General features: G+C 41.5%; 1 protein-coding gene across 11 annotated transcripts in view; it reads left to right on the top strand.

The window, feature by feature from the left end:
- The window catches only part of PATJ (PATJ crumbs cell polarity complex component), a 143,090-nt gene that overhangs the window by 99,328 nt on the left and 18,056 nt on the right, over positions 1 to 25,706 (top strand). For all 11 annotated transcript variants that reach the window (XM_048946051.1, XM_048946052.1, XM_048946050.1 and 8 more), the window contains 6 exons: positions 2,688 to 2,760; positions 5,950 to 6,042; positions 10,066 to 10,137; positions 10,611 to 10,728; positions 11,161 to 11,294; positions 23,896 to 23,979. In XM_048946051.1, coding sequence (XP_048802008.1) covers positions 2,688 to 2,760; positions 5,950 to 6,042; positions 10,066 to 10,137; positions 10,611 to 10,728; positions 11,161 to 11,294; positions 23,896 to 23,979 — 574 coding nt within the window. The remainder of the gene's footprint in view (positions 1 to 2,687; positions 2,761 to 5,949; positions 6,043 to 10,065; positions 10,138 to 10,610; positions 10,729 to 11,160; positions 11,295 to 23,895; positions 23,980 to 25,706) is intronic.

The raw sequence follows: 25,706 nt of genomic DNA, 5'->3' as shown, positions 1-25,706 counted from the left end.
AGGAGATGAATGCCATTCAGTGTGCTGAACAAGTATTTTAGCACCCTGTGGCAGTGAGCTACACCATCACAAACCTAGATAAACACGAGTCATTCCAGTAGAAAAAAAAGTTCTCAAATGAAGGTGGGGAACCTGTATGCAACAATTACAAGTATGTTCATCCTCTGAGCAAATTAACCTGAATTTGGCTGAGGCTCTGGCTGCAGGTTATTGTCTTTAGAAGGAAAGCTTTCAGCAGAGGTGAGGTCAGGTGGAGTAAAACTGGAGTTCTGTTGGGCAGTGAGGATGGACAGGGAACGCTCAGGGGTTCCACTTAGACTTGGAAGGAAAAGAAATGCAGTGAGATTCGGCAGTTCAAGCAAGTAAATCTGTAAGTGCAGGAGCTCTGTAACCTTTACAGGGCCTTTGCTACTCATGCCCTGCTTTGATCTTGCTGCCAAAAGGTCGTTTTTGCAATGAAGAAAGCCGTGCATTCCTGTGTTTATGGTGTGGGCTCTCAGTCTCCAGCCAGGTCTCCTCATTGTCACTCAGAGGCTCATCCTCAGAGGTTACAAGCAATGGAAGCACGCTGAATTCTGTCCCCCTTTGCTTTATGCAGAGTTGGTGAAATACAAACAGCTGCAGGGAGGGCTGCTGCCTGGTGCTTTGCACAAACCAGGGTAAGGGCTGGATGAGAGCAGGGGATGTTTATTGTTTCTGCGGATAACGGAGGGGAGTGCCTGAGCAGCAGCTCTTGGCAAATATATCAAATGTTCTTTTTGCAGTTACTGTAATTTGAATGTGATGTTCAGACGTCTGAGCTGTCTGCTCCAGCATCAAAAGGGAGCGATCGCTCCTTTTAGTTGTAAATAAATTCATGTTTTAGTTGAGGACACTCAGGGAAGTGGAGAGCAGAAAGAGCAATTTATTATTAGCTGCGTCACTTTAAAATACGTTCGCTCTTTGATTCAGCTTTGAAGCATTCTCCTTTGAAGCAGCATTAAAGTATTTAAATATGAAGGAGCCCTAGCAGGGGGAGATTACAAGTTGAAACATTTTGTAACCTCATTTTTTTTTATTATTATTTTTGCTTTTTTTTTTCCTTCCAGAGGAATGGTGGCTGTAAGGGGTTTTGTTGTTGCTTGGAATAAAATCGGCCATCCGCTTAAAGCTGCAAAAAAATGTTATCCCAGCAATGAGGGGGAGAAGAAAAATACCAAAAAATGTTGTGTGTATATACAAAATAGAAACTATTTTGTATTAATTACATGCTCCTTTGTCATGCAGATCGTGAAGCTTATGTCTAATAATTCCTAGAATGATGCTTCTCATGCAAGTTTATAGTAGTTTATAGTTATTTCCGAGTTTGCTGCTTATTGCAAGTCGCATAGCCCATGTTGGATGCTAGGGAAGTGCTGGTTTTCCCAGTTTGTGCTCCAAATAAAGTGTTGTCAGAAAATTTTGTACAGTTCAATAATTGCTTGGTCTCACAGACACCTTACGTTTGCTGATTTATTCTTTTGGCTTAGAGCAGTGATATCATTAGATTGGTGTGACTGAAACATAAGAGGAAGCAAAATGTCCTTGCCTAATGTGCTTTATGGAGTAAAGTGAACTTGGAGACTGAAACGCTTATGAAATTCGAGGGCTTCATTCTGTGTGTTGCTCAGCTTTCTGCATGGCCTTGTGCACGTGTGTGTGTGCACCCCAGGCTGGTTCTGCTCACGGTGCAGCCTTCGAGCAGGGCCAGGAGGAGAGCTGGGAGCCCATTCAGAAACAACTGAGCAACACAGAGCGGATCCCTTTGAATTGTGTGGCTGGTTGGTTGAAGATAAGTAAATTAATTCACTAGCGTTTGCCTGTAGGATTTATCATGTCAAATGCCTGTGATTGAATTTCCCATACGCTGCTCTGCTGAGAGCTATTGATTTATAGCATTGACTTGCAGTAATCAGAACGTACGAGCTTCGTGAATTTAACTCTTGAGAGATAAAATGACACTTCTGGTTTTTTTCAGGCATTTCTATAAAGCATTTTTAAGCACATGCTGGTTGAACATTAGCAAGGCAGAACGGTCTTGAATAAGAAAGGATTTTGAAAGTTAGAGTAATCAGATGTTGTCCTGACAGTGCAGAAGATGCCATAAGTAATAAGCATCTTTGGAAATCAATGCTCTTTTTCATAAGGGAAATTAGTCTTTGTCTAAAAACTTGTCTCACTTTTTGTGTTGAGTCTTTTAGAAAAGACCACAGCAAGTATGGACAAAAAAAAAAAAAAGAGAAAGCAGTCTATTTTTGCAGAAGGTTTAATGTTTCAGCAGTGTGAATGTTGGTTAGCCTAAAGAAGTAGTTAACAAGTAAAGACATTATTAGAAGAGGCTAACAGAGCATTAGCACACCTATTGATATGTTGGGGCCATAAATTCCAGCTGCATCCTCTGATAATCCACATTAAATTAGATTTCCAAAGACTGCAGTGTCAGGATCTCTCAGCTGAAACTTCTGCAGTCCCAAGAAGGAATGTAACCTGTATGCTAGCAAAGAACACAAGCAAAAATGAAATGCTTCTCTAACTTCTAACTTCTGATAAGAAGCAATTCTTATGCAAGTAGTAATGTTTCCTTAATGAGCAAAAACAACTCAAAGGAAACGTTTGGCCATTGTGATTTACCTTGTAATAAGTTGGTTGTTTGCTTGTTTGTTGTACAGAAATGAAGATGCAGTCAATCAGATGGCTGTTACTCCTTTCCCATTGCCTACCAGCACCCACCCTTCTATTGAGGTAAGGTTCGTGGGTTGGGACTTGTTCTGTTGCTGTTTTTCATCTGGGGGATTGATGTTATTGTTTTAATCTGGGGTTGCTTAATTAGATAGATTAATCATCATTACCAGCTCATTATAAATTCAAGCACCTTGTCTAATTATACCCTGGATCATAAAATGCATTGGGTAGGAATCTGACCTACTGGGTGTGCTTTCCTCATCTCTTTTTTTATTGTTCTCATCATTACTGAAAGAGCCAGCGTGCAGTAATGACGTCTGTTAATCAGGTTATTGCTGTGCAGGAGGAGATGTGTCTGAATGAAAACTTTGCTGTCTCCTGTCCTGCTTCCTTCTGCAGACTACAGCAGCGGTGCTTGGCCTGGAGCATGGATACCTTCTTACAGAATATAAATATTTTGGCAGGGGAAACCTCACACTTTTTGTGTTCTGTTTCTCTGCGAATATTCTGCATGCAGCACTAAAAATGAAGTAGGGGTAAGCAACAGCAATGCTGAAGAGTTCACTGCATACATGGCTCCAGTCCGAGAGGCATCTTGAGCCAATCCCAGCACAATGGGGTGCATTGGTCCACAGTTCTGTCCTGTGCCCCAGCACTGCTGTCGCTCCTTCCTGACCAATTTTTTCTGCTGTAGAAGCAGGTGGGCTGGTTGAGCAGAGAGCTTCCATGCTCTGATGTAGCGTGCAATCTTCCAGTGTAGAAACTGCCTTGTCGTGGTAATGTTAGCAGTGTTTTTCTTTACTGTTCTTGCTGTCTCGGCCCCTGATTGCTCCCTTGTGCATCATGAATCCCTGCAGTGTCACCCCATTGTTATCATTTTGACATCTCAATACAGTGTAACTAAATTTTATAGATAAAGCACATGTTTAGCCTTACTGTTGCTTTTTAATTCTATTTCTATTTGCACTAATAAAGCAAAAGATGCTTTATAATTCAATTGGGGTTTGGTCTTGCCTTGAGTCGACAGATGCAGGTGCACTAAACTCCTGGTACTTCAGTGGGCATTACTGTGACCCTGCAGCACCAGGCCACGCTCAGCAGAGCTGGATGCTTTTCTTGGTCCCACCCTTGCTATTGCTTTCTGGATTGTATGAGCACCAATGGCTGCTTCCATACAGACACAGAGCTGCACTGCACTGGGAGAGAGCTGCTCAGGTTTTGTTTGGATCTGAGTCATTTTGGGGCAGTGCTTTGGCTTTTCTTTCCCCATCAAAGCAGAATGCTCCAGGTGCAGCTGGTGGATTGCAAATTACTCTACAATTAACAGCGCCCGAGTTCATTCCATTTTTGTTGACTCCTTAATACCTGCATTTGTTCCAAGCTTTGTTCAATATTTGTGTCTTTGGGATGGACCACAAAGCTCTGTTTAGTCACATGCTGTTCTGTGGCCAAAAGACTGTAATTAGACTCTCCCAGCATGTGGAAGCAAAAAAAAGCTCAGTCTTATGTGCAGTGTTTGCCTTTCAAGGTGGATGTGTGGGCTGAGCTTCGTGCATTTCTGGCAAGCTCTTACTATATGTGTTTCAGAAGTAAATGTGGTGTTTTACTTCCAGTTTGGCATTTTTTATTCAATGAAATACATGTACCCCAAAGACACTCTTGTTGCATAGAATTTGACAATGCTTTCTTTTGTCAGCTGTTTGTGTCTTAAGAAAGCCTGACTGTGCTTTTGTATCTTGAAATGCAAAGTAAATATTTATCATGGTAGTACATATGCTGAACGTGAATCTAAGCAGATCATCTTAAATAGCATAACTAATGTTAGATGTATCAGGGAGCCATAGGTACCACATACTGTTCTTGATCTTTTCTCTGTCATACTAATATGGAAATGCATATTAATATGCATTCTAATATGGAAAATGCAGAATAGTAAATAAGTCTTAAAATAAATCTTCCTCCATTGCATGAAAGATGGGATAAGACTGCATGGTGGTGTAATGCTGTGGGCATACTCCCAAAAGCAAAGTATGTTGGTCTCAAAGATCAGTTTTCAAAGTGTTTCATCCATCAGTAATCTATTCAGTTGGTGGTACAAGATGTTGTGCTGCACTCCTGAACAGGGTGGAGGTCTCTTTAGAAAGAGAGAAACCTGTTATACCTTCGATGCAGTGCATGTGTGCAGCATGTGTTCATAGCCTTCTAGTATTTAAAGGGAGTTTATAAACACGAGGGAAAATGACTTTTTATGTGGCTAGATAGTGATAGGACAAGGGGGAATGGTTTTAAACTAAAGGACAGGAGATTTAGATTGGATGTCAGGGGCATGTTTTTGACTGAGAGAGTGGTGATGTGGTGGAACAGCTGCCCAGAGGTTGTGGATGCTCCATCCCTGGAGGTGTTCAAGGCCAGGTTGGATGGGGCCCTGGACAACCTGCTTTAGTAGCTGATTTAGCAGCTGCCAGCCCTGCCTGTGGCAGGGGTCGGTACTTGATGATCCTTGATGTGCCTTCCAACCGAAGCTATTCTATGATTTTTTGAAAGCCAGAGCCTATGCAGAAGGAGCTTCAGGAGCACATCTTGGGCCTAACCACATCAGTATTCTCCCCATTAATTTCACTCATTCGTTCTCCATCAGCTGTCTCTGAATGCCCTTCTCAGTATTCTCTCAGCGATGCGCAGAAGTAATTGAATCCCGAGGAGACATTTGCTCTTCAGGTGGAGGACAGTTCAGGTGGCTCCAGGCTGAAGCCTGCTGAGCAAGGTGGCCACATGCCCTGAGTAGAAGGGCTTTGGCCTTGCTGATTCCTCTAGGGCAGAGCACTCGGTCCTGATGCTGCCAACCCGCTCAGCAGGCAGGAAGGAACAGTGGGATTCCTTCAGCACATTGAGCATGTGGGGAACTCGTCCCCTCTCCAGTGGTCTGCAGGAAGCTTCCAGTTTCATCTGGCCTTGAATGTTGACCCAGATCTGCTGCTGGGTGCTGCTATCAGACTGCCTCGTTGTACTTGGGGCTGGCTGAGTGCAGACTGAGGTCTCTCTTTCAAAACTTGTATCACTTATTTGTCTCCTGACATTAGGATGCTTTAATTGTGGATTTATTTATTTATTTATTTATTTATTACTTTTTTGTGCTGCTACTTGTTTAGAAAAACAAAAGGAAAGGTAACATTGACTTTTTTTTTTACTTCAGCTGCTATGGGGGTTTGTAGCTCTGTTTAAAGACTGCTTTTCATTCCTTTCTACCAGGATCACAGCTGCACTGAAACCCCAAGCAGTGAAGAAGACCCAAGCTTGGACGTTGTCATGAAAAGCCTGTCTGATGAGGAGCCTAGCAAAGCTGTAAGCGACTTAAATCAATACTCAGTAACAATCACAGCTTAGAATTGTTTCGGGTTTTTTATCTGCCTTTGGTTGGAGTGTGACAGCACGCTTTTGTAGAATAATATCCAATATGTGTAAGAGCACAATCAAATCTTTTGCTTTACATACATAGCTTTCCTTGTGTGTTTTGATGAGTTGTGACTTCAGTATAATTTGTTAAAATATTGAGCTAAGTATTTGTAAGTAGTGTTCTGGCTGTCTCTGGAGCTCTTTCTCTGCTAGGGGATTTGGTTTCCACTCTTGCTATCCACGTGTGACAAACATCAGAAAAAATATACGCTCTGTAAATCATTTTCTTATTTATATTCATAGCTTCATAAATTCTAAGGCCAAAATGGCTGTTATCATAATCTGGTCTTGCCTCCTGAATAACATAGTTATAGAGTTACTATCAGTAATTTGTGCATCGAGCCCATAACTTCTGATTTAATGTGTTACTGTCAGTATGCACTGTAATAAATACTGAACTTCTCATTGATACAGATAGGTTTTTGTTGCTGTTGTTTAGTATGTCAGGATTGTGCATTATGAGAAACGTGAAAGTCCTTCAGGGTTCAATTTTAATCTCTTCTTTGGACTCTGTGTTGAAAGTTTAAAATGGAAAACTATGTGCTGAGAAGCGACTAACTTAGAGGTACATACAATGTGCTGAGACAATCTATTCCCAGCAGTCCACTCACTCTTTTTGCAAGGAGAGCATTCTCTGATACTTGCTTTATGTGCACACTTTGTATGTGCAGTCCTTCAGTATGGAAAACTGACACTTGTTTTCCTTATTTTTTTTCCCTAATTTCTTCTGGCTCCATCATGTTCTGATGTGGTGAACAGATTTATAGTGTCCTATAACAAGTAAATATTTCAGTATCAAAATTAACCAACTTTCAAATGAATTTGTTCATGTTCCTAACAAATTGCAGTTAAATTATTTATGTAAATATTTCTTAGCTTTGTTCAGAGGTCCTCATTTGGGCTGAGATGTACTAAATGAATCAAGAGTTTTCTTGTGTTCATTTGTAGGTGCAACTCACTTGCTTTTATTGCTGCTCTTAGTCAACTTGGCAAAAAGAAATGATGGGTTATGGACTAAGTGGAAAAAAAGATGCAAAATAAGTTTTTTTATGAAGAGATCTTTTTTTTTTTTAATGTAGGATATGTACTCTTCACATAGGATAAGGTACTGTGCAGTTTTTTGAAAGATAATGGAGGAAACATGAATTTAGTGCAAAAAAATAGAAGTGGAAAAAAGTGCAGCAACCCAAGATAGACATGGAGGTGAGATGCCACTGGGACAGGAGGAGGCACAGAAAATATTGGCAGCTTCTTTTCAGGCTTGATATGAAGCAAGAAAGGATAGAAATCACAGGCCCAGCCGGGAAGGAACCTGCCCCAGGTCACTGGTAAGACCAGGAGTGCCAGTCTTGGTGCTGCTGTGCAGCTCTGCCTCTGTTCCTTGGCACTTTGCTTAGATGTGATGTATTGATTTTTATATATGTTTTTTTCCATTTAATAAATAGATACCAAAACTTAAGGACTGGGAGGTAGATCTAGACAAGTGTTTGAATGTCTGTGAATGAGACTGCTCAGTACCTTGTGGCTTCAGTTGGGCCAACCCTTAATTTGAGAGCATAAATGGATGAAAAATACTGGAGACAAGCTTCTGAATGTCAGATTTTAAAATTACATGGCAAATGTTTCTAGAAAGCCTATTTTATGTTCATAAATGCTGAAAAAATTTAGTTGTCATCAGACCAGCAGGATATGGGTTCAGAGTCATAGTGGTATTAAGACTTCAACACTGCAATTGCACCACAAGATTTTGAGGTGTTTTGAGGAAGAGAGACTTCTGTTGCAATCTTTTAGTGGCTGTTGAGGCAAAAGAAAACAGTGCCTTGTTTTTCATGGCGTGATGGCTGCTACTGGAGCTAATGCTGCTTCACCATTGTTATTGAATTTGTCAGTCTTATGTCAGGATAAATCAGGAATGTAAAAGTCAACATGTGAGATCAATTCACTGAGTAAACAGAAAGTATGTGCTTATCAGCAGATCTTCTGCAAGTGCATGCAGTGCAGAGCACAGACAGGATGTCTCACCAAGCGACAGCAGCCATAAAAAAAGTATTCCTGTCATCCTGTGCAGCTGATAAATTTGTCAGCCTCTCCCGAGATATTTTTTGTTGTCACTTCATCACTTTATACTTATTAAAGTTATGTAATGGACATTGTTGTGGACTTGGATGATAAGAAGGGGAAAGAAAACAACTTTGTATCTGAACTGGAGCCAGTGGAAGTGTTAGGCAAAGCTTGCACGCTTATTAGCTGCTGTTTGAGGTGTCCTGATAGCAGGCCGTGGTGCTCTGCGCACTGCTGCCGTCCTACTTTCTGTATGGTGGTGCTGGGGGGAATCAATAGATTCTCAAAACCTCTAGCTTTATGAAGGTGAAAGTGGCTTGAACAGCTGTTGCATGTGCTCTGAAACACCTCATGTCCTGGCAGCGCGTGCGTCACTCACCGGTGGGGTAATCATACTGAGCTTCATTGGGGGGGTGAATTCACTTTGCTTAAAGATCTGAACTTGGAACAGCAATCTGTCCTTGAGACAAACAGAAAAGGTGTTCTTGAGGCACTAACAAAGAGGAGGAGCTTTGTAAGAATGCTTCTGAATGTAGCTGGGAAAATGAATCCCATTAAACCGGCTGGGTCACAGGCTTGTGGCAATTGCTGAGTGTGCAATGCAGTGTTGGAGTGGCTGTAAATTTCTTCATTTTGTCCAGATGCCTCCAACATAGTCTGAGCTTCAGTGGAGAGGATTAGAGGGTTTTAAAGGTGAAGTTTCACATTTTAGTTGTGTATCAGAATGGAAAAGGGAAGTATGGAATTATTTTGTATTGCTCATTAAAGCAATCTCTCATAAAGCGGCAAAGCAACCTTCCCACTTCTCTGCCAGTGCTCCTGATAACATGAGATTCAGATCACTCTTTCTCACTTTTTTTATTATCCCTTTGGGTTTACATACATACAACAGTTTCTGTTGTATGAGCACAGCAAGAAAAAAAATCAGGAGTCAAGCCTATGGGGCTTGGCATGAATAAATGTAATATGGCAACAGGAAACAGGGCCAGTATTTCCAAGCCTGGTAACCTAACATTTGATTTGTTTTATGTATGAATTGTCATCTTAATTAGAAATTCTTTTGAGCTGCAGAATATCTCTGTCCTTTGAATTTGGTATTCAGCTTTTCAGAAAATTTGCTTATTGGTGCTTTTAACGTGAGGTAAGATAACCAAATCTAATGCTGTGATCAAAGTGGCCCAGGCTTGGCATAGAAATAACAAAGGGAGGGCACTGTAACTATCTGGAGACACTTGGAGAAGAAAAAATGTTCCTTGGTGTATTGCAAGAGCGTGGAAAGAAATTAGGATACAAGTGGTGCCTATGATTGTGCCATTGTTTGAGACATTCCTGATGAGGCTGCTTTATGCATTGTAAGCAGTTGCTTTATTTAAGTACAAGCAGTATGTTCAGTTCTACTGAGAAGCAATTAAAAAAAAGAGAACAGGTGACTTTGAATTCCTTTCAGCTATAGGCACGGTATGGTCTATACCTGTGTGTTTCCATATCACATGGGAACGGCTGATCCCATCACTCCACAGATGTGTTTCCATCCTTTCTAGTTCCACGTTTTTCAGGAACAATAGAAACAATGCAGGATAATCCCTTCCCAGAAAATCCACTCCAAAAATGTTATGCATTTTTAGTAATTCTTGTTAATCTCTGTATTCATAGTAATTTCCAGTAATTCTTAATTCTTTTCTAAGTAACTTTTCTAACTTCTGGACTTCAGCTGTGTGCACTAGAAGTGTACTTCCAGTGATGATGAAATGTCACTGTGTTGAACCAGAATAGCCATTTCTTTGGAAAATATTGTATTTAAGATAATATTACATTTTCAATTACACCTCACTTTCTGTTTGGACTTTTTAGGATGTGAAGTATAAAGCTGACAAACCGGTGTTGGTGGATCAGTTGGAAGTAGAGGAGCAGCTCCCAGAAAATGTAGGTGTATTTATGTTAGAGAGCTGGATTTAGCCATGGATTGTGTGATTTAGGGGGGACGAGGGGTAACTGGAGAAATACAAGAATAATTTTTGAGAGAGATGGGACTTTAAAAATGATTTCTTTCTCCTTCAGTACATCGAATAGTCAGACAGGCTAATGTCAGGAATGTTCTTTGTTCAAACAAACAAAGCAGTTACTTGGCATGAGAGGCACCACTGAGGAGGGTGAAGTTCTGTTCACACAAGCTTCCTACACAAGCATTGCTGGAAGCGCAGTTATCCAGTCTTTCTGATTTGTCATTTATTTTTAAATTGAATGTTTTCAGTTCATCACCTATGCTTATTATATTTCCTGTCTGTTGACTTGGTAGATTTAGTAGGTCATGCTAATCAGGGAGACAACTGGTCCTTAACGCGTTTTTCTGTGTTTGATAACTGATTTCTTGTGCTTCCACTGTGCTTCACTTTTAGGTCCTTAAACAGATGAAACAATCCAAATCTTCAGCAAAAGTATCAGCCAACTTGCAGGAGATACCCCTGGTGTCAGCACCTACTTATCTCTCTCCAGACACAGAAATCACAAACCGCAGTATGAAATACTATTTTTTTTTTCAGTGATATTGTATGTATTTAATACCTAATCTGAGATTTTGAAGGTGTTGCTCATTTCTTTAAATGAAAATAAAGATAATCTGAGACATCCTGGCATTTCTATAGTGTTGGGAAATAGCCTTATATACCCTGACTGGAATACACCTTGCTATTGTTATCTGACTTGCATAGGTCGTATCTGAATTAAATGTCCTCCCAGACGTATTCTCTGAACATTTCCTCCTAGAGCTCTGGAGTTGTTCTAATTTAGAGACTTGAAAAATGACTCACCATGATCTTCAAGGTTGATTTAGATTGGATGAAGAGCAAAACAAGAGTTTAATTAGTTGCTCTCATATGACTTCTTAAATTGTTTTATTTTCTCTTGTCTGATAGTGTGACTTATTCCTTTACCCTTTTGTGTTCTTAGATATCTTACCACCTCCATTGCCCGTGGACCCAGCGACTTGTCCTATTGTTCCTGGGCAGGAGATGACTATAGAGATATCTAAGGGTCGATCAGGACTTGGACTCAGCATTGTTGGAGGGAAAGACACCCCACTGGTGAGCTCCTGTTAAACTAATATATTATTGTCCCTGCTAACTAAGAAGAGGTAAAGAAACTATGCCGTTAGTCTCTTAAGAGCTTAATTAATTGGTCAGTACGTGGAGGAGAAACTAGAAACTACAATCTTCGGAATCACATTGATGATTTTGCCTTCTATCATTTTCTGTTGTAATTCTGTGTCTTCAAGCTTAATCTGACCTTGGCTATGCTGTTCAAGAAAAGAAATTGTCTTCATCTATTTTAACATATAACAGTTCAAGTGTAAACTCAGCAAGTTGTTTACGCTAAACCCATTTCTGCCTCTGCTGTTGATGTTTTGATTCCTCTCCCCATTTAGGAGATGCTATATTTTTAAGTAGCTTACTTTTAAATGCCACGTTCATTTCTTTCAGTAAACATGTCTGTTATAGAGGGGTCTTTATTGGGTTCTTCTGAATGCCACGCCACAGAGAGATTTGGAGCAATAGACCTGCTTTGTTATCTGCAACTGCTCCCCAAAATATCATGTTGGTTGAAAGTTAAATAACAAAGTGCTTTGACTGTCAGCAGGCACAGATTTTAAGTAGTTGCAATGTAATAATCTTTTTCCAGACCAAGGGAAAAAGCAAGTGTAAGGAATAGTCATTTTATTTTTGCAAATCGTAGGCTGTATCTTCTACAGCATGAAAGCTGAAATTGGAAAAGGTTCAGCTTGCCATCCCACTTATCTAAGTCTCTGACTACATGGAGACCGAATGAATTACTGTTTCACATGGAGATAGATCTGAGTTACTCTGAAGGCTAAATCAGCCTATACAATTTTCTCTCTGTCCAGCCATGCACTGTTCTGTATCTAGTCTCTTTTTTATCTAGCTCCTCAGTGCTGAGTAAATTCAAATGGGAGTTTCAGCATGAATCATCTCTCTGCTTTTTTCATTTAACTGGAATTTGGAAATAATACGTGGCAGTCTGTCAGACACAATCTGGTATGTGTCTTTCATGAGATTTTCATATAAATAAATGAAAATTACAAATACCTATTTTACAGAGCAGATGAGAAAAATGCAAAAGTTTTAAATTAAGTAAGTGGTTTTGGTTAAGTTTTGTGCTTTCATTACATAATCATTGAAGTGTCTTTGTAGGAGTTTTTATTTAAGAGGTCTATGCAGTAAATGTGAAACTCATGGGGGAGAGAGGTCTGAGTTCCAACATTTCTCATTCTTGCATTATAAGACCTCCCAAAATGAGTCCCTGCACACTGTTCTTAAAACGGGGATGTGTGATGATGGGATCAGCATCACTCTGTCCCGTACTGCCAGTCTCTCCCAGATTATTTTGAGATTTGGTGTGGGTTATTTTTGCCACGAAGTCAAAAAGCTTTGATAAAAATCTGAAATAATTTATATAACAGATTGGAGAGAGGTTAAGAGGTTAAAAGAAGATGGTAATCAAGACTAAGACATTTTCTGTTTGGGTTTCTTGGACTAGAGTAGAAATACAACAAAACAGCTAATTGATGCTGAGCCATCTATTTTTTCTTACTCTCCATCATTTAAATGGTGGGATGTATTTCACTTTCAAGATAGGCAAAATAAACTGACTTAAGGCTTCACTGCTTATGCAGCAGTGCTGTAAAGTTCATCACTTCCAGAGGTGCAGTCATGTGACAGAAATTGTATACCCAACACCCACAGTTTTTTTCAGTGCAGTGAAGTTAATGCTGAGCTGTAATAGGTTTCAGTAGTTTTGGGTTTGCTTGGGGTTTATTTGTTTGTTTGTAAAGGCACTTTTTGAAATGGGAATTGTCAGATTGGAGTCAGAATGGGAATAGAACCTTATTTCTGGAGGCATGAAGGAAGGATTTGCTGTCTTTCATGCTCCTATGGTTCAGTGCACACAGACCACAGAGATGAGATGCCATGACAGGGCCGTGGAAACGTTTTCCACTGGAGGCAGAGTAGTGGCAAGTCAGTGGGGCTGATGCTTGTATCTGCTGCACAACTGCAGAAATTTGTTCTGCCTTTCTCTTCTGTGAGCAAACAAGACACAGACACCTGTGTCTCACTCCTTTTCCACTGGAGTATCTTTATTTCATACCTGTACAGCTGTGCAAGCAGCTATTGGATGATGAGGAGACCCAGCTCCAGTGCTGGGGACAGAAGGAGGCCATGGTTTTCAAATGCACTCAATCTAAAAATGCATAACTGGCTACTGGTAATCAGCACTGATGCACAACAGCAGTTCATATGTGATGGGACAGCTCACTTCTGAATGTTCTGGATCTATTTTAAACAGTTCCAGCTTTTGGAATAATAAACTTGGCAGCCTGCAAAAGGGGTGCATCAGAACGAAACACGGAATATGGCTTTTAAGCCATAACCTGAAGAATTTCATCAAAAGTCATCAAGTAGCAACTTGAAAAATACAGCCTGTGAGCAGGAAGATGGAGTTGTTTGGGAGGTTGAAAGCGATGGCTCAACCCCTGTAAAATGTTTTACTGTTGAGAAGATGACCATCCCATTAAACCTGCAAAACCTTTTGGGTTGCATGTATTTACCACAAAGCATTATGACTGCATGCTTAGAAGAGAGCAGGGGAGCATCAGCTGGAAGGATGTGCTCATAGAAAAGGCACATAGAAAAAAGGAAGGAAAGATTGTCCTGTGGATTTGTCTTTATGGGGTCGAGTTCCAGGCTGCTGGGGATCCTGCTTCCTTCTATTCTGAGGGTTGGTGGGGTTTTGGTTTTGTTTTTATATTATTTTTTCCTTCACTGTCTTTCCTTTCACCTTCTCCTTTACCCCTGAGAGAGCACAACACATGGCCTCTCTTTAAAGCAATTAAACTGCAGAGCAGAGCTGGCTGAAGTACAGGGCTTTCCATTTGTGAGAAGTCGTCTTTTATTTGGTTGCAGTCCAATCAAACTTGTAAAACTTGTAAAAGTGACTCTGAGTGGGAATTCAAAAAACAAAACTTCCCCCTAAGAAAAGAAAAATAGATCCTAAAATGAGGTTTGGGGCTCAAACGCAGCTCCCCAGGACACCCTCCTGCCCTCTCCCTCCCCTGGCTGAATGATTTATAAAAGCCTGTCGGTCCCACTGCTGCAAATAGCAGCCATAAACCTGACAGGAGCGTCACTGTCACTTGGCAGCTGCCAGCACTCCCAGGGCGCCTGAGGCACTCCAGCCATGGGACGCAGGCCTTCAGGCCCCGGGAACACGGCTGACCTCGTGCAGTGCTGCTTGGGGCCTCGAGCCTTCTCTTTTGTCAGAGGATCGAGGGTTTGTTTAAGAAAGCTGTCCCTGTACTCCTCCATATTGCGTGTGGGACTCATTGATCCTAACCCCACTCTCGTCCTTTTGTCATGCTGCCACGTCGGGGCCAGCGAGCAACTTGCAGTGAAATTTTCCCTTAGTGGGCATGGATGAGGGGTTGATGGTGGGACTTGATGATCCCTGTGGTCTTTTCCAGCCTTAATGATTCTATGATGTTATATAAATTAAATTGTCAGTTAAAAAGGACTTTAATCTCGGCAGTATATGGAAAAAACATTGCTCTGAGATAAAAACAGGTAGGTGAGAGCACTGTTCTGCTTCCAGCTGGGTTATTAAGTAATGGTCAAGTTGATAACTCATAGTTATGGCTCTGTGTGCTGCCTGGGCGATGAAGGTGCTCAGACATGTCACAGGGCATTCGGGGCTGATGGAGGCTGGTGCATGGACATTCCCCTCAGGCTGAGTTAGAAAACCATAGGAAAGGAGGAGATTGCAGAGAGAGGCTCAGGTGGGGCTTGAAGCCACAAATCAGTGCTGAAGATGGAATATAAATTGGAAAAACATGTTATAGGAGCAGTAACCTAAGGGCTCTTTGGACCTAGGAAGCCAGTCAGGTATCTTACAGGAGCAACAGTGAAGGAATAAAAAGAAGCAGTCTGTGTCCTGTATCTTTTTTATTGAAGATGACGACAAACTTCTTGTGTAGAATTTTTGTTCTGGGTTGTCTGCTTTGATATATACTTTTTTTTTTTGCTTTTGCTTTCAGCTGGCTTTAATAAAAAGTATTTTTAAGGCAATTAACAGACTTTAAGGTATTCCATCTGTAAAATAAAGTGGTCCACAAAGCCAGGAACCTGGAAAACTTTAGCCACGATCCAAAAAGCAGCAGAGTATGCCTGTGCTCAGCTATAATGCTAGTTGCTGCAAGAGCTGGTAACACAAGAGTCAGAAAGGAAAGTCTTTCCTAATCACCTCTGCTAGCCCAGGAGGCTTTCTGGCGTGCAGCAGTGCAGGGGGAGTGATGGTTGGGATGCAGTTTGACAGAAGAGTATTTAGATTTATTCTGTCAGTTCAGGTGAGTCATACCTTGCATAAACCCCATCTGTTAAGGAAGGGCAAGGGAATAATCAAGAAAACAGTGACTTTAAATTGCAGCTGTTCAGGGCTCACTGTTTGCCCCTGGAGCTGTGAGGGCTAATTACCCTGCTAGGATCTCCGCTGCCAAGACCAGGCTGTTACCAACACCAGAGTCAAGTCTGCTATCTGTGGTTTGTGCTATGCTGCACATTCAGCAGTGAAGACATACCTCAATGTGCAGACTGATGTGACTTCTCCATTACTAAACAAACAATTTCTCCATCGGTTGGGCTTTCTTTCCCCTCCTCCTCCCCTGCCAATCTCAGTTGTATTTATATTCAGGCAAAAAATAGCTCCATCAGTTATAGACAGTCAAGGTCTGAGCAACTTTTCATGCAGCCATCAAGTCCAGCTAAGACTGAACTGTTTCAGTGGAATATGCTTACCTTGTAACCACAAATGAAAAGCAAGACATTGGCCTCAGGAGGGTTTCATCAGTACATTCAATATAGATACTGATGCTGTTAAATCTATTACACAGTGAATGGAGCAAGAGAAGAAAAATTGGTAATAGGAGTTCCAAGGTTTTTGTTGTTGTTGTTGTTGTTTTTTATCATGACTTGGGTATTATAGGAGAAAAGTTTGTGATGGAGGGGAAAACATTCAATTACTTGTTAGCTGTCACTGACATGAATTAGAAGAGAATTTATTGACAGTGATAAACACATTTAGCTTGAAATTGTGAGGAATTGCTTTGACTCCTGGTTGGGTAATGTAAAAATGAAATTGATGGATTCATCATGATTCCGAAAAGGACATTATGTTGCACAGCATGAAAAAACCAAACTGCTTTGTACATGAGTTATCACAAATGGGAACTGAAGCAGTAAGTTTTGCAAATCGTATATTTGATAGCTCTTTGGCAATGGTTGGGCTTGACTCTATGGCTAGCAACAATTTGCTTGGAGAAGTTGGTGTCTTCCAGGAGTGTAAATCAACCATAACATTCAAGCTAATGATATACAAAAGCAGTAGGACATCAAAATGGACTTCGGGGGTATCTTGTTTGCTGGCTGTTGAAACCACTGACTTTGGCTTTGTATCTTGCATGTGTTCAGGATCTCAGGCATCCTTTCTATCCTGTGTTATGCACATACACTGTAAATGTTCATATTTTTTTATTTAATGAAATAATGAGAGTGAGAGAGTTAACATTTTAATATGTAGCTCTGTGTTTTATTATTCCCTTTAAAATGAGCACGTATACTTTTTGAAAAACTTGGGTTTGCTTTGGCATGTGATTCATAGAAACATAGCTCCTTCTATCATTCTGACTTAAGTCATATATTTTTACACTAAACATCTTATTACCTTAGTTTTATTATTTCAGAATCAAAGGAGAGCTTGCAAATGTCTATGACTGCAGACCGAAGGAATGTTAATGAATAGTGCCATTGAATTTTCAGGTTTGAGCTTTTCTGATCTTAGAGAATATAACTGTAAGCAAAAATATTATGCAAGCTGAATAAAATTTAAATAAATAAGGACCAGATGTAACTATAGGGGCCTATAAAATGTAATACAAATATTATCCACTTCCTTAAAATAAATCTGTATTTTAGTATGAAAAATTATATTCATATTGATGTTGTGGATTAATCTTTTTTATGAAAGCTGGCAAGTGAACACCATCTCTTGCGAGGGCTTGTTCTTAAATGGGAAACAGACCTTTTGTTTTGACCTTGAGTGGAGAAGTTTTTCAGTATCATGCAGCGGTAAAGCATTTTTACATTAACACAGTAATACATTTTTACATGATGTAGTCTGTTTTATTACGGTAGTGTTTGGCTTGGGATTTTGGGTGCCTGTTAATGGCTTGCGAATGCTAGCGGAGTCAAAATATTTGAGTGTTGCAAAGAAGTGCACGCAGCACACAGCATTAGGTAAACTTCTGTGAGAAGTCAAGTGATTTGTTTTGAGCTGACCTGCAGCTTTTGTTGCTGAGCTGCTGCCTTCTAAGCTCCATTTTGATCTGCAAGTGGAAGATCCCATCAGAATGGTTGTAATTTCCTGTGCCTACAAGTAAGGAGCAGCTGCCTTTATTCTGACTACTGAAAGATGCTTATATGGGACTAATTCTTCAGCAAAACACCCTGTGCAACTGGTCGATTTCTACTTTATCTGTGAACCAGCCTGTAAAAACGAAATGACAATTTTACTGCTCTGGACAAAGTATTATAAAAGTTGAAAAGGAAATAACTAATGACGTTTTACTTGTCCTGGGAAAGGGATAAGTCTAATCCTGTAGTCAGCAAAAGCCCTTGTAACTTTATTATCTATACTAAAAGTTAATTTAGTGTAACGTTTGTAGCTGTGTAGGAAATTTGTTGAAAATGCGTAATAATAGCTTAGGAAAATACAGCTTGTCAACTAACTCTGCAAGTATCTTTTCCAGGATGTTATGTAGCTTATTGCTTTGCTTCCTCAGGAAAGTACTCAAATGCACACAGAAAGCTTTTTTCCTTCTACTGCATACCATAATTCTGGCAGTGGAAAGATTGCGTTCACCCAACTACAGCCCAAACTGAGATACAGGCACTTGGGATTAATACAGTCCCAACAGTTTGCTCTGCCTGCTTTCCATCACTGCCCAGCAATGAAGGTTCCCAAAAACCTGCCGTCGCTGTTTTGATCTGGACGTTCAGCATGAATCTGTGTGCTCAGAAGTGTCTGCTCTGGGAGACACGTACCTTTTTTCCACGCAGTGCTTTGTTGTCTGGGACAAATGGCTGCTGGTGCCTGTGGTGGCAGAAAGAGCCTCACAGCCGTAGGGGACAGAGCGATGGATCTGGTTTCTACGCCCACGACTGTTCTGCTTTTTGTCTAATGATTGCAACTTTAAAAAGCACATCTTGGAAAGCACAGTCTGGGATTTTAAAACAACCTGTTTCCAACTGAGCACCTTACTCAGTGCTGTTTTGTGCTGGTGATTATTGCAGTCCTCCACGTGTAGTGGCTCACTTCACTTCTGTGAAGTGCCTTTGATCCTGTCAAAATAATGGCTGGGTCTCAGACGAGTAGCAGAGCAAAGGCAAACTCCAATAGTAGTTCAGTTAAAGGAATAGCTTGTTATGAATGATCTGAAGTAGTTAAGAACTATTCAGTACTATGGCAAGAAGCCATAGAGAAGGAAGAGGCAAAATTTAGGCCTTTTTCTCTCAGGTTCAGTCCGCTACATGGGGATTTCTCTGCCCCAATTCTTGAGATTTCCCTTCTTGTATACTCTCCCACCTTTTATCAAATGATTCCACTTCATCAAAATACCCAGCATTTACTTCTGAACCTCCTTCGTTACTTGCTTCCCTTTACTCCTTCACTCTCTGCTCCCAGCATTTGCAAACAACCCAGGTCTGGGGTTGATTTTCCATTGAAAAGGGCACCTGCATTGCAAACCTGCCCTTCTGCAGAATGGCTGCATAGAAGAAACTGGCTCAGATGCAAGAAACTCGCAGCAAATGTGCGAGCAGTCTCAGCCTAAATCCAGACAGCTTGTGAGCCTTCCTCAGCACTGTTTATGGTCCTGCAGGCTTTTAAAGTTTGCTTGGTCAGTGGTTTTCCTGAATAGGAAGCTGACTTTGCCACCTTTCTCCCCAAGGTTCAATTAAGACAGTGCTACGTGGTCACTGCCTGAGGTCTCTGCCTTCGCGCGTCTCGACATTTAAGATACAGGGATTAAGCTGTCACTCTTACTGAATGTAATTCTTAATGGGAGCGTTTCTATTTGTGCTCTCTGCTGATGGTGAGTTGATAGCCTTCCCCTGCCGGGTCTCCAAAGTTGTTATAAATCAAGAAGAAATACCCACAGCTGGGGGGCAGTTGAGATCAGGTTCCCCAAGAGTTCAGTGCTGTTCCCCTCCCTTAGAAGGAAACACGATGTGGATCACACTTTGTATGTTTTCTGCATGTTCCCAAGAGTAAATCTCAGATAGGCAAGCTTGCAAAATTTAGCAGCAATGCACTCACTGTTCAGTGGTCATTACCTCCTCACTAACGCTGCTCTGCATCATGTTGATCAAGAACTCTACTGCTTCTCAGTCCTTGCCTTTCCTTCCACAGCCAAAAATCTCTTCTGTCAATGTGAGAATTGGCACTCCTTTGCCTGCCCTTTGTTTGCAAGAAGGCTGTGCAACACCCATAATATTCTGGTAAAGCAATAGCAAGTGGGGCATGGCTGTCCCACAGCCCAAACCTGAACCTTCCAAAGCTCTGTCTGATGTACTGCAGGGCACATTTGATAAGCACTTCACTTATCAACCAGGTTCTTGCTGTGGTTTAGAACCACTCTGGTTGGGTTTTTAGCAATTCAGTATAGATAGCGACAGTATAGTCAGCTTCCTTCCACTGAACTGCAGCCCTTCCATTTCGTTAGCCTCCAATAGAAGCATTGGTTAGCTCAGCAGTAGCAGACAGCTTCCCTCCTAATTCAATTTCCAAAGTTTTCGTGGTCAGGTAGTCTTGGATTACACCTGTGAGCGTGGACTTTGTTTAGCATGAAATTATGCTGATTTTTTGCCCTGGCTTCTTTTGTGCATCCTGCCTTCACATATAGGAAACGTTAAACTTTGCATTAATTCCTGATTCTTATAATGGTGCCAGACTAACGGAGAGTCTTTGTCAAAATATGCAGAGATGAGAGCTGTAGGTTTTGGAATGTATTTGTAAACCTTACGAAGCGTATGCTTTCAGCAACAAGACATCTTTCTTTAAATAGCTGTGCTCTTGGTATGGTAAGAGTGTTTTTATTTCCCCCTCCTGCACTAACAGATTCTGCAGCTCTGACAAGCTGTATAATGGGCTGCCTTAATCTGTACGTAACTGGGAGTGAGAGGAGGATGTGAGAGAAAATCTGTCTATGGCCACTGTTAACATACAGCCTCCAGTTGGACACTGACACCCTTTCCCTTCCCTCTGCATTTGATTGATTGATTTTTTTTTTCTTAACTACTTAGGTCTTGACTTGTCAAGATTCTTAGCGCACAACTGAGTTTGAAGCTAGTGAGTAGGAGCTGCAGATGTTCAATTACCAGAACCCATCCTTCAAATAAATGTTCTGTATTGACTTAGTCGTGGTAGATCCCAGTTTGTTTTCTAATGCACTGAGATGAGTGTTACAGCCCCAATCTGGCATTACAGACTGGGGCTCAGTAGTTAGACGGCTGGAATAATATGTTATGTCTCTTGACTGTGTGTTCAAACTCCTTTAAAATATTGATGTCAATAAAAATATTAAATAACATCAGTAATTTCTAGCCATTTGTCATGGGTGATCAAAACTAACAGAGTCTGTCCAGATCCCACTAGATTCAATGGAAAAACACTACTTCTGGGTTAAATATGTATTGAGCTGATGCCAGAAATAACAGAGGTAAGGCGTCTTCTGTCATAATTCATAACCTAAGGAAGGTAAGGCTAATTGATGCTATGGGCCACTGCAGGCATGTTTCTTCATTCTGTTTTTTAATTGGTTCAATAAGCCTCTTACAACTATTTTTTTTTTTTTCAAAGAAAGCAAACTATTTGAGAAAACAGTACTTTGGCAGGTCAGCTGGGTGTTTCCTTCCAGGATAGGCACAGGCTGAATAGCAATGTACCTTTTCATGCCATATGTATTTTTAGTTCTATGTCTGGCTTCTAACACACGCAGGAACCGCAGAGTAGAGTTGTTGCCTTTGCAAATAGATGATGCAGATTGCTCAAACTGATAACGTTTGGAGGTTCCCAAATCTAAGCTTTAGGTATGTGTGGTTTTACATTTACTAAAGCAATACTGGAAAAACCTGGTAGCTTCAGGGATTTTTTTTTTTTTTAACCATTTTTAAAACAATCACAGGTGGAAAACAGACTTTAAGGAATGGGGTTGGAAGTTCCTTGCTCAGAGGTTAGGAAATATCAGATTAAATAGTCTGAAAGGGTTTAATTAACTTTCTTGTGTAGATGCCCAGTCTGCTGTTATGCCATCACATGCCATTTTTCTTCAGAACGTCTTATTCATCCACTGTCCTTGCGTGCCTGACTTGAATCATGGATTCATAGAATGGCCTGGGTTGCAAAGGAGCACAACGCTCATCAGTTCCAACCCCTGCTGTGTGCAGGTCGCCAACCAGCAGCCCAGGCTGCCCAGAGCCACATCCAGCCTGGCCTTGAATGCCTGCAGGGATGGGGCATCCACAGCCTCCTTGGGCAACCTGTTCCAATGCTTCACCACCCTGTGTGAAAAACTTCCTCCTAATATCCAACCTAAACCTCCCCTGTCTCAGTTTAAAACCATTCTCCCTTGTCCTATCACTATCCACCCTTGTAAACAGCCATTGCTCCTCCTGTTTATGTGCTCCCTTCAATGATGCTGTCATGGTAAGCTGGTCAATATTTTGTGTTCTGTTGGCGATTTCTAAATGCCTTTTGCCAGAAAGTATTTACAATAGTAAAAGCAAAGCGTGCTGTTGAAGTTCTAAACCTAAGACTCAGCATTTCCCAACATTACCCATGATCAGCCTGGGGTGATAAACTACATGTAAAAATACACATCACTGTCACCCTGATGGCTTCCTCTCAGACAGAAGTCTCTTGTGTTGACTAGAGTTAGGTGGTCATTTTGAAAACAGAGGTAACAATCAAAGAAAAAGAGTCTGAGAGAAGATCTCAGATGTGCAGCAGAGGCACATGGTGGTGCTGCTGATGAGGACGTGGACGTGTTGCTCAGTCCCTTTGGTAATTGCTGCTCCAGTTACTTCAAGAAAACCCTGCATTTGCCAATGGTTTTATGTTTTTTTTTAAATCAGACTGTTCTTTTGATTTTCTTAATTACCATGGTACACAGCTCATAGTATTTTGCCTTCATTTATGTAGATTGAAATCTCTTTTTCCCCATCTGGGACACTCGTATCAACTGTAATCCATTTGTGATTAAAACCCTTCAGGCTTTTTGCAGTGACTGGTGTACATGCATCAAACATGAAGCTTATGATGGCAGTGCTGTGCTTCGGCAGCAGTGGAGTGGCTGTAGATACAAGCTTACATCATTAAATAAGGTGTAGTGGGAGTGAAAGAGAGTAATGCTGCCAGTGTTGTCTTGATCAGAGCACTAGCTTTAGGGCATTCAGGTTCTTTCTGTTCAACATACACCGTGTGTGCTGGGGAAGCATTGCAAAGCAACATGGGGGGGGGTTAAATCAGTGATGAGAGATGTACTATCTAGTGTTGTCAAAACACGAGCGCGCTTTGTTCTCCCACGGCCTCTATTTCCTGCTCCTGCCATGGGAAGGCTGCATGGCATGGCATGCGCCCTGCCAACCTGGCACAGCGAGAGCCTTGTGCTTGGCTGGTGTGGCAAGCTCCTGGAGGAGCTCCATAGCCACAGCAGCTTTGTTGGTTGTGTTTGTCTGAGGGCTGGGTTGTCTGCTACCTGCTAAATAAATTGCCTCATGTTTATCCACAGCGATGGTAGAGGAAAAAGTGTGGCTCGTGGCCCTGAAGTGGGCCATCTATTTGTGAGCACTGGTAGTGTCACAGCTGAAGCTCTGCAGCAGGATGTTCACCTATTTGTTTCAGGGGGAAAGAAAAAAAACCAAAAAACCTCAAACCAGAACAATGCAAAGGGAAAGCACCAGCAAGAGAACAGTATGTTCTTTGTAATGCTTTTTCTTTGGGGACATCTATTGCTGGCAATAAGATTAAATCACTGAAACCTTCCCTGAAGCTACATCTGCCACTGCCTACATTTTCCAACCTCAGTAATAAACTAACATTTGCCATTGTTCGTTTCTTCTGGATTTCATTTCTTACAGATTTAACCAGCGCTATTTACCACAAGGCATTCGGCTCTTGCTTAAAGCGGAGACCTATGCCAAGTCCCTAAAAACATTCAGCTCTCCAAAGAATCTGGTTTTAAATTATATCATAAAAAGTAGACGATATTAATGCAGCGGTTCACACCGAGTTCATGTATTGCTCGATGCCAATGTATAAAACTGATAGGAGCCACAGAAGCCTAAAAAGCTGTAGCCGAGGCTAGCCTGCAGTGGTGAACAAAACCCTTTGTGCCTTTTTATGAGCTGTCTGTACATTCTGAGCGCGGTGGTATTTTTCTTACTGGGGACGATGGCAGCTATCTCTGTATGGTGGTAGCACTCTTTCTCCCGACATGGTGTGTGTGGGGTTGTGGCACACGTGGGGTTGTGGGGATTGCTCAGCAGCCCTTTGTCCCCACAGGATGCCATCGTGATCCATGAAGTTTATGAAGAAGGGGCGGCAGCCAGGGATGGCAGGCTGTGGGCTGGAGACCAGATCCTTGAGGTGAGCACGTCTCTGTATGTATGTTTGTCTCATTAGGTTTGCACTCGGTTTGGCATAGCTTTGTCATGGAGAAAGCAGGTATCGTTTGTAGGACTGGTACACAAAGCTCTTCTTCCATCGCTGAGAACATCCTGATGCATTCGTATTTCCTTATGGATGCATATAAACTGGAGGTACCAACTGAGAATACGTTAGATGTAATTGAACAAGGTGGCTCTCAAAGAACGTGGATCAGCTGCCGCGTCCGATTGCTTGGCACTGCTCAGCCTTCTGCCATCACACCAAGGCCTGGCTGCGGCTCCCACGCAGGCACCACGATGCCGAGCACAGCTCTGCCTTCAGCCAGCAGGCTGAGCTGGAAGGGGTTAAGAACGAGGGGCTGCTCTGCACATGAAGCTTGCGTCAGGCAGCGGTCGGCGCAGCTGCTTACAGTGTCTCGCTGTCAGCTCAGGACAAATTCCCAGCATGGCCATTAAGGCGGTGGTGCGTAGGGTTAGAAAAATAGCGAGGGGTACTTGGGGAGCTGTCTTTACAGCTCTTGCACTGCAAATATTTTTTTTAGCGTTCGGGCTGAATGTTGTTTTCATTTTATAAATAACTGCGCATTAGCAGAGCACGATAATTAGGCAGGGGATAAAAATGGGGAAGGTTAATTAATTCTTCACTGGCCAAACAGGAAAGTGCTAATGTTTGTGCGCCATAATATTGTTATTATTTCAGCTTTTAAAAGCTGTACTAATGAAGCAGAAGGATGACTGAATTAGTTTCAGATTAGTGTGTAAAGCACACGTAGATGCCTGTGTCAAGAAAATAATACTGATGTGTACAGAGTTAGTACAAAAGAATATAATGACGACAGACTCGGTTTAATTAAGTTGAAATTAAGTTAAAATGGTTATAGCTTGGCATACTTAGAGGAACAGAGAAATATTTTCCTTGCCTTAAAATCTATTAGGTTGTGTAAATGTATTGAGACTGCATTGTTAAAACAGCTGCAGCCCATGCTAATTCCTACAACATCCAAACGTTGGTAGGAGTTGTACGAGATGGGGTTTAGTGGGGACATATTGGTGGTGGGTGGATGGTTGGACTGGATGATCTTGGAGCTCCATTCCGACCTCGGGGATGCTATGATTCTGTGGTTCCTAACCAGACTTGGAAAATGAAATGGATATTTCTTTGGTATTGACAGAGAAAAGTTGGTTTTGTCAACAGGAAAAACAAACACTTTAAAGGGTATCCTAGTATGAGGCTTGGCAAAGTTAGGAGGTTAGATTTCAAGTTGCAATAGTTTTTTTTCTGGTACTTTAGCATTCAGTCAGAACTTCTTGTCGACATGGTAATACTAAAACATTGTAAGAGAAATGTACTCTAGTGCTCCAAGAGTGGTCTTGTGTGCCATCTATTGGAACAAAGCAAAATAACCATTCAGTGTGTCCTGCCTGGGCTTCACCATGGCCATTGCTAATGACACTGGTTCCTTGTGCCCTTAAGCTGTACGGTGTCACCCAGCCTGGGGCAAGGAAGTTCAGCATTGCTGCTTGGAAGGGAGGGAAGGCTGCAGAACTACAGGAAGAGTGAAGGGAGCACATCCTACTTCATCTGCTTGTAAAATTGTAAGCACTGGTTGTAAAGTTGAGGCTCCAGCACTTAGAAAGCAGGATGGAACCCCCGCAAAGCTTAGGATCCGAAATATGTTGATTGTTTGGATTTAATCAGCGGCACAA

The sequence above is a fragment of the Lagopus muta genome, chromosome 5 (assembly GCF_023343835.1).
Source record: "Lagopus muta isolate bLagMut1 chromosome 5, bLagMut1 primary, whole genome shotgun sequence".
Taxonomy (NCBI): domain Eukaryota; kingdom Metazoa; phylum Chordata; class Aves; order Galliformes; family Phasianidae; genus Lagopus; species Lagopus muta.
Note: the sequence above shows the minus strand (reverse complement) of the source record. Positions and strands in the feature narration are given on the sequence as shown.